Consider the following 16,251-nt stretch of genomic DNA (forward strand, 5'->3'; position numbering starts at 1 on the left):
AGGGTCAAGCTTGCTGTTTTTGAGTAATGGTATGACTGTTGCATGTTTGAAGGAAGATGGAAAGGTTCCAGAGCAGAGGGAGGAGTAAAAAATGTGTGTGAGCGTGGGGATTATAGTAGGAGCAAGAGGTTTTAGGAGATGGGAGGGAATGGGCAAGTGGTAGAGGGCAAGTGGTAGAGGGAGAAGAGGCGATCAACAGCGACACATCCTCCTCTGAGACAGTGGAAAAAGAGTCAAGAAAGGCAGGAGGAGAGTTAGGAAGAGGTGTAGGATGGGAGGAAGAAACAGAGGGGATGTTCTGACGTATGGATTCCACCTTTTCCTTAAAATAGTCAGCAAAGTCCTGAGCGGAGAAGGAGGAAGGAGAGGCAGCTGAGGGTGGTTTGAGTAGAGTATCAAAGACAGAGAACAGTCGGCGTGGGTTAGACTTGTGCATGTTGATTAGTGAAGAAAAGTAGGCTTGTTTAGCTTGCGAGAGGGCAGAGTTGAAACAGGATAGCATAAATTTGTAGTGAAGGAAGTCTGCGAGAGTATGAGATTTCCTCCAGAGGCGTTCAGAGGAGCGAGTGGAGGAACGCAGCATGCGCGTGTGGGAATTTAACCAGGGTCTAGGGTTAGAAGGGCGAGTGCGGCAGAGAGAAAGCGGGGCATGTAGATCAAGAGAGGAGGACAAGACAGAGTTGTAGTTCCTGACCAGGTTGTCAGGGTCTGTAGCAGAGCCGAGGGAGGAGTGTAAAGTGGACTCAAAGTCAGGTAAGTGAATAGAGCACAGGTTTCTGCAGAACCGGGGGGTAGATGGAGGTGGAGAAGGGGAGAAGCGAGATAGAGAGAATGAGATGAGGTGATGGTCAGAGAGAGGAAAAGGGGAAATGGAGAAATCGAAGAGAGAGAAGTTTGTGCCGCGTCTGTGACAAATATGACTGTGGGGTCATCTAATGACGATACTGCAACTTTCTATTGGTTTTCCCAACAGCCATTTTGTGTCCACTGGGCATATAGTCTTGTCTGGTGGATATACTTGCTCATCAACCACGGATTCGCTCCAGGGAACCACCGTGGTCAAGTAAGCTAAAAAAAAAAAAAACAATAAATTCCGAACAGCATGGACTGCTGCTTTAATTAAATAGTGATCTCTGTTGTAACTAAATACCTGATCTCTACAGTAGTTGTCAGAGTAAAATGATTTTTCCACATTGCAATCCAAAACTCATACTGTACAGACCTTGTAGCTATCTAGACATTTTCTACTGCCATCCTATTTTGAACATGCAGTTCTACCGTTTTGTACAAATTGGCTTTTTTATTCCCCATTTCATCTTGATTAGATAGTTTCATTGTGACGTTCTCCTTCTTAGTTTTCATTTTTTGAAAAAATGTAATTTATTTTCGCAGGGACTCTTAAAGTGTCTGCCTGTGTGATTGTGAAAGACTGCACAATCACTGTGGCACTAATCCCAGGTTAGTGCAGTGTCTTAAAGCAGCAATACTGCCAATTTTGTGTACTGATTTGATTACAGAATTCAATATGACTGGTCCTCTGGAAGTGGACCACATTGGTTTTAGCTCTGGGGGGGAACCCCCGTTTTTTTAGATACTTACCGGTTTTGTTGCTGGTGCTCTTTCTGGATATTTAATCATTGCTGCTGGGATCATCCAATAGGAAGCAGCTGCAGCCTCCTTTTGGCTCGCGGTAAACGCTCAAGTTTGGCATCCTTTTTGCTTCCCCTAAAGGTAGAGATAACCATGGCAACTAATTAATACATATCTCAGGAACAGAGGGATTACAGCAGCTTAAAATAGAATGATATATAACCCCCAGTTCAAATTCTGTAAGGAAAACAAACAAAATCAATAAAAATAAATAATGTATGGTGATTGCTTTTTACATTGAATAAATTTGTCAGTTTGGCATTTATCCACATCTCACTCCACCCCCTGCCCCATCATTTCATATGGGCACACCTCTCTGACACATCATACTATCCTTTAATAATTCTGACCTATTTTCTATGGAAGTTTTCATGTATGTATTTGTATTTCTGGGATTCCCATGTTAGCTGAATTCTTGTGTACTCAGTGGGTTTTAATCAATTGGAACATCATTTAAATTGCGGTTTCTATGTCTAAAACTTTGACTTTGTAACTTGCAATGAATGTCCAGAAGTGTGTGTAGAGCACACCTGGGAGACATGCTAGTTTACGTCCTTTAAATATACTTTGCGTACCCATATTGCCATACATCTCCGGTATCTCAGGTGGGTTCCTTTTGGTGCACAGGTGTCTATACGTGTGTTGTTGAAAGGGGTGTTTGGGAGAATATATATATAATGTAGCACTTGGAACTCTCTCCCTGCCCCTCACCCTTTTTCTCCCTCACTTGCAAAACTCACATTTCAGGATCTAGTGGGAGTTAATGCAACCTGTACTTAAGACGGACTTAAGGCGGGTCATGCTATTTGATGCTAATGAGAGGCAGTGCTAACTTAACATGGCGTTAAACCTATCATTATGAGATCAGTAACGGCCGTTGTTTTTGTATATAATTAGCTTTGTAGATTTGCGTTAACCTCGGAGAATGGAATGTCCGTTACTGATTTTGATAACATGGCATTATGAGCCCTGATATAATGGAGCTTTCTGAATCTGGGTCTAAATACTTACACTGACTAGTTTCTTTGAAACTATGGTGGCGATGTATCAACGTAAAGACAGTGACCTTATGGAAATTACTTTATCTTCCTGTGCTTCAGGCACTAAAACTAGATTGTAAGCTCTTTAGGGCAGAGACTCACTGTTTCTACACATTGTCAATGTTAAATCAGAAAAAAATATGGCTATAGTACAAATTAAATAAACTTTTTTTATATATATATAAAGGAAGTTACCCCAGAGATGGGCGGATCTGTCAGAATCCGTTCCGCGGAATGAAATCCATTTCCCTGGGTTTTCCCAGCCATATCTAATACATGGAAGTAAATCCGCCATCAGATAACTTCATTGTAAGGCCGCCCGGATTCTTCAAAATACGTTGTTGGGTCTCGGCAGAACAGATTTTTAAAAAAAAGTCAACATATTCAATGTATATGCAAGGTACGGATTTGGATTCCTGAACTTTTACATGGAGAAGGACAAGGACTTACATTTAGTAGTCTTTACAGTTGTAGATATATCCCCTCAAACCTCCCTCCAAATAACTTAGGGAGAGACACCTGTGCTCAAAAAGGAGTTATTCATAGTATATTTAAATAAATCCCATCCTACACATCCTAAAATCTTTTCCATACCAACTATACCCGGTTGACAAGCCTAAGGTACCTAGTGTGCTGGTGTCCGGCCCAACAGAATCATAACCCACAACCTCTGCCTCTCTGAGCAGCAGCTCTAGTAGTGTGAGCTAGGGTAGCATTACTGTAACTGTCTACTAGCATATCTAGCATATCTCTAAGGGATATCTATTTTGTTGAACTTTGATAAGGATGGTAACCTTGAAAGGACCTAAAGTACAAAATAATATGTACTGAGGGCTATGAGTTACTGAGGACAGGTGAGATTAAATAAAACACTGTTTTTTTTTTTTACACACAGAAGTAAAAACAAGGCGAAGTGCGGAAAATAAAGCAGTTGCAGAGAAAGTAATATAACAAAGGGAGCTTGTGGCTTGAGTTAGTACATCTAATCTTATAAAGGATAAAGATAGTGGGCCATAGTTATTAAGCAGTGTTTGGTGCTGGAATACATGACAGCCTATTCAAATAAATGGACTGTAAGGTGTCTTCCCACACCAGAGGCAGAAAACTCATGGCAGAAGACTGCTTTTTAGATACAGCAGGGGTGCGCAAAGTGGGGGGGGGTGGAGAATTCCCATGGGGGGCGCGGCTGCTACAGAGGTCCCATGCTCTCCCCCAAGGCACTTAATTAAGTGCCGGGGGGACCATGCAAGGCCTCTGCAGCTTCTCCTACCTGATCTTCAGTGATGCGTTGCCATGGTAATCGTCGGCAAACGGCACCACGTTGCCATGGCAATGTGACATCACATGACCCCGCAACATCATTTGACACCGAGCAGGAACAGGTGTGCGATCTGGGAGGTGAGCAGGCAGGGGGGGCGCAGGGTCAAAACTTTGCGCACCCCTGAGATACATTATGCTTCTCTATCACAGGAGAGGGCAAAGAGCTTTGTACAGGTATGAGCACTAAGTGAGAAGTAGAGCTCAAAAGTACTAAGAATACTGTGACAGTGATGCTAGCCATCTGCTGGTTTAGCTTGCATTGCTAGAGCTGATGTCCTGAATAACAGAGGTTGTGTGGGTTCTGATTCTTTTGGGCCTGACACCATACCCCATTCCTCATAAGGTGCCTTAGGCTTGTCAACCCAATAATACTTTCTGCGTTGTGGTCTGGCTATTGGAAGCCAAGGGAATCACTTCCTGCAGTTTGTAGAGTTTTATTTATTTTAACTTCAATTCAGTATGTGTATGGCAGATGGCACAGTGAATATTTTTGTCCCTGGCCATTGAAGGGTTTAAGTACTTAACAGTACAAATAATGTTTTTACACTAATTTTGTTGTTGTTGTCATGTTATTGGTCTGTTGTAGGATTAACTGTTACATCATGCAACTCTTTATTGAAATGACAATTCTACCACCTCTGTGCGTATCTGTCATGTAGCACCACTGTCACTCACAGCAGCCTAAAGTTTTGAGCTCTACAGTACTTCTCACTGAGTGCTCACACCTGTAATAGCACTCTCCCCCTTGCTTCCTTTAAAAGCAGACCACGTACACTTCCTCGTTGTGGAGCACACCTGAGATACCTCAGATATATGCTAATAACTAGATTAGCAACATGTGTGATCAGTAAGCAGCTCAAAAGTGTGATGTGACCAATGTTGTCCAGCTGTTGGTTTCGCTCACACTACTAGAGCTGATGCCCAGAGTAGCCGAGACTGTGGGTTCTAATCCTGTTGGGCCAGTACAACATTCCAGTCACAAGGTGCCTTAGGTTTATCAACTCAATATAGTTTTCATGGACTGCCTTTTAGGAAGTGTGGAATGGGACTCATTTAAATATACTTTGCATAGCTATTAGCATGTCTCCCTAAGTTATTTGGATGGAGGTTTGAGGACGGACACCACACACCCTCCCCATGATCAGAGCTGTTAAAAAAAAGAACTTTGATAACGTTTGATGTGGACTACTCTTTCCAGTGCCAATCTGAAAACATTACAGCCCATATTGACTAAGTGGTGCAAAGCTAGAAGACATCTTCTGGTGCCAGAAGAGAGACTGCGGCCTATTCACTTGACTGGGAGCGAGAGAAAGAGAGACAGGATGTGTAAAAGATAATACAAATATACAACCCATACATTTGTCTTTTTCTGGGTTAATTCTGCACTTCAGCAGATGACATTTCTATGCAGGTTTACCTGCTTGCTGTTGCCTCTTACTGTCATGGGAATACTTTTTGTAGTTGTTATAAATAGACAGCTGTCTTGGAGGAAGCATGCCCTTTTCATAATGAAGTAAAAGATTATGACAGCCAGGTTTGGCGAGCTGTAAGGCTGCAGTGTCTCACATACTCCACACTTCACTGGTCATGACGAGATTATTGGTGTTAGTTTTTTAATTAAGAATAAATCCCCTTAATACTAGATAAACGTACCGAAAACAACCATACTTTAATAAATATCCGTACCTTTTATTATTTTGACAGGCTATTTGCTTTTGGAACAGCTGTATATTAACCCCTTAAGTGTCAAATGCACCAACCACTGAACGCGTTATAATATGAATTATAGGCTAGATAGAGCCACATTGAGTCCGTGAGAGAGAGTCTCTTAACAGTGAAGTGTATCGTGATGTGGGTTGTTAACTGCAGCCTTTGGTAAAAAGTCATTTTCACTACTGTATGTGACTTTCTTACCCCAGTGAAAATAACAGAATGAACCATTTTAATTGAGCTCAGCACCAGATCCAACATGATAGAGGAACATCTATTTTAGCAATCTCAGCTTAATGCTATGCAAGAAGTTCTGAGTATCTGCACATAAGGCATGGTGTCTATAGATTCCATGTAAGAACAGATCGAAAGTTACAAGTGACATTTGTGCTGTCCTCATTTCCATGTCACTATTAATAATCCTTGCCTGCAGCTGCACCAGTGTGACAGGGCACAATGGGGTAAAGGAAGTAGGTTCCACATCTCTGTTGCAGACATTGATATAGACATTCATTTTTCATATTTGCATACAATTGAGAATCCCCCTTCAACCATCATATATTTTATGACATTAAAGGTACAGGAATAGAGCATGGAGCAGGCGTGACTGCAGTTGCCGGCAAAAAATGCACTAGCCCTGCCCCTTTTTGTGTGCACAGCTAATGTAGACACAATGGTGTCGGCTCCCACTGGCGCTTTGTTAGAGGTTAAACTAGCGGATTGCAGAAAGCATTGATGGAATTAGTTCATGTAATTAATATGTTCAGTACAAAGAAAGATAGTGTAACATAGGGAGTTATTGAATAAAGTGCGATGTTGCCTATCAAGCACTACCGCAAATCAAGTCAATAGGAGTTTGTGTGGTAATTCCTGATTTGTACTTTAATGAATAAGCCCCATAATGTTTTATTATATAAAGCATTTGGCAGACAATACATTCCCAATATTTGTGTACAAATGTCATCCATTTGTTTTACATTCATTATTTGTAGTCAAAGCTTTAATAATATCTCTGTGGGAAAAAGGAGGTGGATTAAATGCTTAGGAGTGCATTTATCAACCGGAGCAAGACGAGAGCTAAAAAAAAATGGCACCAGATTTATTCAATTAAACTTCCCATAGCTTTTAATGGGATTTTCCTCAGCTTTGCAGCTGGGAGACTCTGATAAGTGGAACCCCCTGAGTCTCCAACTAGTCATGAAACTAATAATAAAATAGAAAATGGAATAAAAACTAATCTGAATGCAGGTACCAAGAGAGACGGAAGGAAATTGGTGAAACCAGCCTTCTCCATTGTCATTTATATTGTTTGCGGTATCTCCATCAGAGTCACAACCACACAAAGGAGCAAAGGTTTGGTGACAATAGGACAATGTGTTGCCTGCTCCCTTATCAGCGATGGGATTACAATTTAAAGTTTTATACTAATTGGATTGAGTATTGTTAAAAAAAAAAAAAAAAAAGTAACAATAGAATAGAGGAATTGAAAAAGTATTACTTTTTGACATTCTACACGTTTTCTAAGTAACATAACTATAAACAATAACTATATTCATAATAATCATGCTGACTTATTAATATAAAGCCAAATAATGTAGATATAAACATAAGACACAGCCCATTAAAGTGAATGGGACATATGGGGTCAAGTGCCATAGCAACACTGTAAATATGCCCCTATGTTTTGAAAGCGTGGGATTATGTAAATTTTCTAATGACAATTTTATGGAGTTTCACAAAATCTATGTGTGTGTTATATTTTGTAAGATTTTATAATGTCAACCTAATAAAACATTAGGCATAAAATAGAATTCCCATTTGAGTACATTATTTTCTGGTTCACATGCTGTACCAGAGATTTGTGGTTTTTAGAAAGGACAATAAAATACTGTGTGTTTTTATCCTGCTAATTTCAAAGTCGGCAATTATCCTTTCATATGTACTGTATAAGACTGTGTTTAGCACACTTGGGGTTTTATACCATTAGTGTCTGATTGTGGTAGGAATTAAGAAAGTTAGCATATATTACTTTTTAATTATCTTAATGTATGTTGGTGTAATTTCATTAACCAGCAGCAAATTGTGCATTCAAAGAATTGGAGTGAGGATTGTGGCTTCCATATATCCTTTACAGCCCAACGTTTGTTGGCACCCCTTTTTCTCTAAGGCCAGCAATTGGTTAGCACCAGCTTTCTGGCATCAGTCTTTAATAGATAATGAGTGTATCTAGAGAGGTACACAGAATAGAATCCCATAACTAGTGTCTTTTAATATAGTAAATACTAGTTTTTTAATATTTGCTATTTTTATTACACAATCACAAATTTGATTAAAAATATTTATTATTTTGTTAAACACATTTTTTTCCCCTGACCACATTTATTCCATAACGGTCTGCGGTGCGCCTACAAAGGGATTCTATTCTGTGTACCTCTCTAGATACACTCATTATCTGTTCATAGATCCACTCCCTAGGCAGCACGCCCTAACCAACAAGGGGTTTTCGAGCGAGGTTTCTATCTATAGTTATCAGTCTTTAATAATAACTTTATTTCATATAGTGCTTTTCTCCCAGTGGGACTCACTTAGGATGTATTTATTTTTACAGACAGTCCCTACCCAGATGAGCTCACAATGCATGTTTTGGTGCCTGAGGCACAAGGAAATAAAGTGACTTGCCCAAAGTCACAAGGAGCTGAGTCAGTGTCTTTACTCACCGAGTTAGTCCTCCCGCCCTTTTTACATGGTTGACTTTCTGTGCAATGTAGTATGTTTAGTTTATAACATGTTCTTTTTAATATTGAAGGTATTTGTAGGATTACAATATCGCGCAATGTGGATTTAACATAGAAGGTAAATAATAACTACATCAACATAATGTCTGTCTCTCAAAAACTAGCTGATGAAATTGATTCTGAAACATCCTTAGTTGTAAAGTCTTCAATAACAGTTTTTTTGTCTACAATAACTTTAATGCAATATGAACTCAAATATAAGCAATCATCTTTTGTACAGACAAATGTGGAAGTAAATCAAGAATTTTGTTTTATAACTAACTATGACAGCCTACAGTATCTCTGAGTACTTTTCCCACCTCTCCCAGTCTCCACACTACTGTATGGTTAATCGTTATACAACCAACATCTGGCAATGACGTTTCTCAACATACATCACCAGCTCACCTTTATCTTCAATTTCTCTAAGTAATTTGTAGCACCTGGAAGGGAATTAGAAAAACAAATGCATTGTATGATCATAAAGCATACCAATCAGCCACAAATGGGAAGAGAGAATCGTGATCAAGTCCAGCTGAGCCAGTCTTCATGGGCTGGTGTCTAGAAGTGAAGTTACAGCCCCGCCATCAATGTAATCACGTAACCTATGACCACCTCTGGGAGTACTGTTATTAAGTAAATGACCTCTTTCCAGACCTAGCCCACCTAATGTTCATTGCAACGGAGTTCAGCCATGCGCCTGCTTTCCTGGTAAGCCAAAGAAAATGTAAACCTCTTCATGGTATTGGTGCTGTGCTGGGATCGCTGACAACAGCAATAGCTTTCTACGCCATTGTCCTGGAGAATGTTAGCTAGGCTACGTCTGTACTCTAATTATAATCGCTAATTTAAAAAACAACAACAACATTGTAACTACATAATATCAATCAGAAGAATACTATTAATAATCAAATAAGAAAAAAGTACCTAATGTATCAGAACAGTTAAGCTTTAAAATATAGATATGAGATTATATAAATGGATGGCCAGCAAAAAAAACTTGCGCTTTACAAATAGAGCAACCGGTCTTCAATAAAAGTTAATAATCTACTATTGACAAAATAAACAGTAAATAAATAAAGCCTCTACAGAAGGAAAAAGTGAAAACTATATAAAAGCATGAGAATATAAATACTGTATTCATACAGTATATGCAAACATCTACCAACCATTATTGCAAAATGAAGTGTTAGAACCGTATAGACCTATTACACATATATCATTACAAAAAGGTTCCTATTAAAAATGTTAAACTCTTGATGAGTCAAAATTATGGATATACTGAAGGGCAATAAATTAAAAAGTTTCAATTACCAATACAAAAAGGAAAATAATGAAGAAATATATTAAACAAAAAAATGTACACTTTAGTGCAAATGTAGTAAAAAAAAGCAAACCATTAAATTCTCGAAAGGTAAAAGAAAATAACCTATTGTGGATTTATTATTACTGGATATCCAATACAGGACTGGCTTCAATTGGGAGCATCACATCTATTTTGTTTCCAAAAGAAAATATCTTCACTTATTGGGAACATCAATATTATCTGACGGTCACATGAAACCCCCCTGTTGACACTCACACTGCGATTGGTTACTTTGGATTATTTTGAAAAGGGCTTCACTGAAAACAATCGATAGACACCTGCAAATGTTTCCTTCGGAGGAATAATTAAATCTCTTACAACTAAAACATATCTCTCTTGTACACAAAAGCATCTCATGAAGCATACTGTAGCTTTTTCATCAGTCACACTGAGCGCTATTTGTGGAGATGACTCATTCCTTATATATTAAGTACTCAAAGAAGGTGACATTTCGAGAAGGGAAGGGGAGGGCGGATTTGTGGGACTTTCTTTGCCAAAATGGCAATATTTGCCAAGCATTAAAAGTAAATGAAAATGTAAATTCCAAGACCGAAACAAATGGCATCAGGTCACATGGTCCCCTGTATTAAGAAAAAAAGTGTGAACTGTGTAGCGCTATTTGATATAAAATTGTATATACAATAAACGCTCTATCAAAAATTTTAAGTGAGTATAAATAACCTGGGCTGCCTCCTAAAATAACACTGACTACCCAAAGCAAGTGATAAACCATAGAAAAAACAGAAAATAGGGGCACCCTAACCTCTGTATGCAGTGATAAAAATATAAATCACAATAATCATAAAATATTACAACGATTGAAAGTGCTCAAATACAACCGTGCAAAAACAGTGAAATATGCTGTAAAAGTCTTCAAATGTCCAAAACTTGTATGAATACTGGAACCAGCCGTTGCTCAGCACATGGAATGAAATAAATGAAAAAACAACATAGTGTGATATTGCTATGATATACAGCACATATAATAATGCTATGGAACCTATAACCATATATAAAAAAAACAACTAAAATCATAAAAATGGATTAAACAAGCACTAAAAATAGATAAAAAGACTATTTATTACAAAGACAAAAAAACTAAAAGCTAAAAATGAACAAATAGACATCAATCACTCCTGATCGAGGTTCCCTGTTGCCACGCCAGTACCAGTTCCTGTTGACGGCGAACTCCCCAGCTGACGGACACCCAGCGGGCCTGGGTAGGAGAAGGAGAGGGCATCCAGATACTATACCTGAAGCGGTGGAGCAGCTATTCAGACCACTACTTATGCGCATGATCTACTTGCAGTTTGTAAGTAGGATACAGATAGATGCCGGATGCAGAGTGATTGATGTCTATTTGTTCATTTTTAACTTGAAAATATGGTCTGCTTTCCGCCTACGGTAGCAGGTCTACCCTGTGGACTAGACTGCCTCCCAGGAGGTCCCTTTCAGGTTCAATGTGCTGGACAGGATAGCTGGACAGGCGCCTGGAGACAAGTGAATAATTCGGACACAAGGTATCGTTCTCACTCACTGGTCTGCTTTAATGGGCACATGCATCAGTTCTTATAGCCCTTTCGGGTTGTTGTCACATAGTTACAATTCATTCAGGTTGCCAAGTTGCCATGTACACGTAACAGAAGCCAGTTGTCCTTAACAATGCCATATTCCTTTCAGTTACCCCCCAGCCGAGCTGTCGTTGCTATAGTTATCCTTAACAAAGCTATTTTCTGTCAGCTAACCCCCAGTTGCCGTGGCTATCGTACATTGCTGACAAGACAGTTTGAATATATCAGGATTCTGGTCAAACAGGATATATGGGGCTTGATCTCAGCAAGGAGCAACTGTATTAGAAGTGACTTTTGCTCTCTGTGTTAAAACAGAGTTCCTATACTTTTCCCTACAGCTATACACATTGTACCTGAGCTGACAAAAATGGAGCATATATTCTTAAACATATAAACTTAGGACCCCTACCAAAATATACATTAACATAACTTTTAGTTTTTTTGTCTTTGTAATAAATAATCTTTTTATCTATTTTTAGTGCTTGCTTAATCCATTTTTATGATTTTAGTTTTGTTTTTTGTTTTTTTAATACGAGCAATGTTAACTTTTGCACAAAACTTAAAAATAAGGGGACAATCAGGTTTGCTTTTCACAGTGTCTGTCATCACTCTATAGCTAAGGCCCGCCTTGTGTCATGGCGGCGCATGCACGGCGCTTCACCGCGAACTGCAGGCAGCTTTTTTAGGCATGGGGTGTGTGGCCAAAATGGGTCAAGTGGGCGCGACTATGTCACACATTTTCCGTGTGTGTCTGTGTCCCCGTCCTCCCCCCCCACACCATGGCCAACGTATCACCTCTCCCTTCCCACTCCAGATACCTGCTGTACCCGCAAGCATTTTTCTGCAGGTTTAAAAAACCACCACACCCCCCTGTCCATGCCAGGCTGCCGATCTCCCCTCTTGATTGGCTCCCTGCCGTACCACGTGACACGTCGCCGCACGGGAACACAATCCTCTTGTATCCCCTGCTGGCTGACGCGTCAGTGTGTAGAGAGCAGGGAAGCGAGGAGGGACAGGGGACAGCCAGGAAGAAGGTAAGGGGCTGGTGAGAGGCACGTGCGCCGCCGGCTGCACTAAGGACCTAGCCTTAGATGTAAAAAAAAAACACTACAGTATGTTCTCTTAAAGGGGGATTCACCAAGCCCCAATATAGGCTATCGGAGATCGATCTGCATGCATTGCCATTCCGGTCAATGGTAGTTAACACCGATTGAGCTCCTAAACCCGTTATCGAAGCTTCATGAATCTCCCAACCTCTACAGTATTTCAGACTTAACAAAGAGTACAATCATTTTGGAAAGTGATAGTGATGGTTTTCAGCCGATGGAAGATATTCTAATAATAATAATAATGATATTTTTGGGTAACAAGTCAAGTTTCACACAGTTCTGCTTTATGCCCTGGCATTTCTACACATACAAAGGCATGAAGATGGTTGATTAAGGTTAGTAATGTCATAAGTGCTTTGTCAAAAAGCTACTCTTATCTGCAGCGTGCATGCAGCTTACTGAAACTAATGGGTTTTCTGCACTACAGATAGAGTAACTTTAAGGATAAGCCCAAAAGAGGGACGTGCTGTAGAATGAAGGGTTTAACTTGAGATATTCTATGTTAAATGAGAATGAAAAGATTTATGAGAGCATATTGGTGGGGTCAAAAAGTTGTATAGAGTGTCTAAGGAGAATACTTGACAACACTTCAAATCTTACACACATTGGGAGAAGTTAGGAAAACAAAATCCATGTTCTTTTGTTAGTGTTGAACTGTATGATCATTTTCAGATATTTTCTCATTTTAAACCCACTGTACCTTTGAGGGTCCAATAAGCTACTAGTTCACTTCTTTAGTACTTAGAGGCAGCTCAAGCTGGCAATTGATTTTTTTTAAAACATAGGATTGAAGCAGGTTGTCTCAGAAGCTGAACCCCATCAATTTCAGCTCCGGGGACCCTCTGCTTCTGGAGATACTTACCTCCGTAGTAGGTGCCAGTATCCCTCGGCTTTTCAAAGCTCCCATGCCCTGCGGGCCAATAGGAAGCCGTGACGTCATCCGCTGCGGCTTCCTATTGGCCCGCGTGACACGGGAGCTATAAAAGCAGAGGGATTCTGGTATCTACTACGGAGGTAAGTATATCTCTGCAAGCAGGGGAAATTAATGGGGTTCAGATCCTGAGACCCGTTGCTTCAATCCTCTGTTAAAAATGAATTCATTAAAAAAAGTCAGAGGCTTGGATTGCTCCTTCACGTAACATATCTCCATTCATTTAGGTATCATGGAATTCTGGGAAAAGCAGGTTTACTAAGTGGTGCTATGTCTTAATACTCCTCGTGAATGGGCCAGAAGGTATCTTCCAGTGCTCATGGCGTAGCACCACATGGCCATTTATCTCACGGCACCACAGTTTACTCACTTGTACTTTAGTAGAAATCATGACCATTTCTAAACCACGTGCGTCGTGCTAACTAGAGAGTTACCAGGAATCCATCCTGGAAGTGGCTGTTTAAAAAAAATAGATTCTCCAAGGGTCTCGGGAGACTTGAAAAGGGGTGTTCAGGGGGGCAGAGAAACATACACACTGGGAGATTTAGAAAGGAGGACAGAGTGATAAAAAGAGAGGGAATCATGCAGAGTGACAGAGAGAACAACACGTACTGTAGAATAAATGAATAACCCACTTATTGGAATATATTAAGTGGAAACCTTATTCTTTCAAATTAGATTTTTTTTTCTTTTTTTTTTCTGGGGCCAAAAATGTATGTGTATACCAGATAACAGAATGGAACTACTTTTGGGAGGGGGTATTTAAAAATTGGGAGTGAAGATGCAGGAAATCACCTGTAAAAATTTAGAGATGAGACTGTTTATTTATACTTATCAATAAAAATAAAAAAAACCTGTTGTAGAACTATTCTGTGGTGTGTTATCCCTCAGTTCACTGAGAGCAGTGAGATGCATTTGCACAGCCGGGATCTCCGTTGTATCATCATCTTCTTCTATAATGAGAGAAACTAGAAACGTATTAAAACACGTAAAAACTGTTTTACAATAAAATACGCCTTGAAAAACCCTTAGCGATATGTTGAGAAGAAATCCCCTCTAATAAAGATACTATCACTTAACGTTAACTTTGAACTAATCCTTATTGTTGCATGTTTCTCTCTTTCAGGAGAAACTGTGTTTACCACATCACATCTTAGAAGAAAAGGGATTGGTAAAAGTGAGCATTACCGTTCAAGCATTGCTAGACGTAACCACAGCCAGACAGGCCTTATTTATATGAAACGCCTGCATCCTGCTGAATGTGACTGCAACGCCAGGCTTTCTAAAGCTTGTCTCAAGGGAATAATGTTGAAAACAAGTTGCCAGTAAAAGATTCATCGCAAAGAAGATGGTTTGCAAAACTCCGTCTTCAAGAGAACAAAATGTGATTGAAAGCAGCATTTAACAGTCCAGAGGGAAAGAACTAGTTCTGTATAATATAGTGAGTGAATATATATACACACCCAGACCCAATATCACCAATTCAAATGCTTTATAAAAGAAAATATACTGTATATTTAAGTAGCTCTAAACACATGGATCTTTATTATTTACCTGTAACTGCTGTATTAGAGTTCCCCAACAATTTGTATGGGGTCCATCCTCCAAGCAGAAGTGATTCAAACCTTTGAAGGTGTATAATCTTGCACATCATATATTTATACAGCACGATGTTCATTTCTCAATCACAAATATTAAGTGCTGCTTTAACTCACAGCAGAATTGCTAATTAGCAGTTCTAGCAGTAGAATTGTCACTCTGTCTTTTTGTTCAATTATATGTTTCTACATACTGTACTTTTAGTGGAAGGGCGCCCAGCTTAAAAAATTAAGCTCCAACAGTTACTAATTGTTTTTCAGAGACTGCAGCACTTATCCATCTGTTAGGAGGTTTTTTTTTGACTCTTATACTGTCCACACACACATTTATTGACAGAAAAGCATTCATGTATGTGACTAATGAATGTTGGCAGACTGTTACAGTCTAATTAATTAGGATGTGGAGGGTCCAAATCACTACGGTATATTTTTATTTTTATTAGGAAAGGAAACTAAAAGCCATTGGTAACAGAGGTCAACCACATTTAGGACCATATTTACTAAGAGGTGGCAAGCCATAAGTTATCTTACGGACCATTTATGGAAAAAGGTCCTGTGCATCACTTCGGTGGTAACATAGGAGACCTAAATACTTTGGTACACACTCCTATGTGCCGCCATAGAAGCAATGGAAGAGCCAGCAATGAAGGCCATATTTACGAAGCGGTACTATGGCATATGACCTTTCACCCCATTAACTTGATACATTCTGAAGCCAGAGTAATCTTACGGTCCATTCAGCTGAAAGTCACATTGAATTAATGCAGGATACTTTTTCCATCTTAGGTTGTGGTGATACTGCACCGACACACTTTATTCGAGCAAATACCCAGTATGTACCTGGCAGATACCTGGAATGCGCCGCTCCTCACCTCTGACAAGCCCCGTTGCGTTTGCCTTCCCAGCCTGGGTTCATGCCTGGCTGACGGGCGGCTGATCTGTTAAATGATAATGATTAGGATTTAATAGGCTGCAATGCTTCGCGTGTCTACCAGATGGCATAAATTCATGAATTGTAATGCAGTATATATATATATACTGTGCAGTATTGCAGCCAGCGGGAATAAAATGCTTCAATCCCTGCTTGGAAAATACCTCAATGCACTCGGGCAGAAAACAGTCACAAACCTCAATACACCCGGGTATACCCGAATTCGTGGGACTAGCCGAGCTCGAATAAAG

The 16,251-nt window shown here is 39.7% G+C and overlaps 1 protein-coding gene across 2 annotated transcripts in view; it reads left to right on the plus strand.

The window, feature by feature from the left end:
- LRCH1 (leucine rich repeats and calponin homology domain containing 1) overlaps window positions 1–15,980 on the plus strand; it is a 238,537-nt gene extending 222,557 nt beyond the window's left edge. The window contains exon 20 of one of the 2 annotated variants that reach the window (XM_075591144.1): window positions 14,598–15,980. In XM_075591144.1, coding sequence (XP_075447259.1) covers window positions 14,598–14,711 — 114 coding nt within the window. In that variant the 3' untranslated portion in view covers window positions 14,712–15,980. The remainder of the gene's footprint in view (window positions 1–14,597) is intronic. The other variant, XM_075591146.1, reaches the window with a different exon arrangement.
- The last annotated feature ends 271 nt before the right edge of the window (window positions 15,981–16,251 follow it).

Source organism: Ascaphus truei, chromosome 3 (genome assembly GCF_040206685.1).
Source record: "Ascaphus truei isolate aAscTru1 chromosome 3, aAscTru1.hap1, whole genome shotgun sequence".
In the NCBI taxonomy this organism is placed as follows: Eukaryota; Metazoa; Chordata; class Amphibia; order Anura; family Ascaphidae; genus Ascaphus; species Ascaphus truei.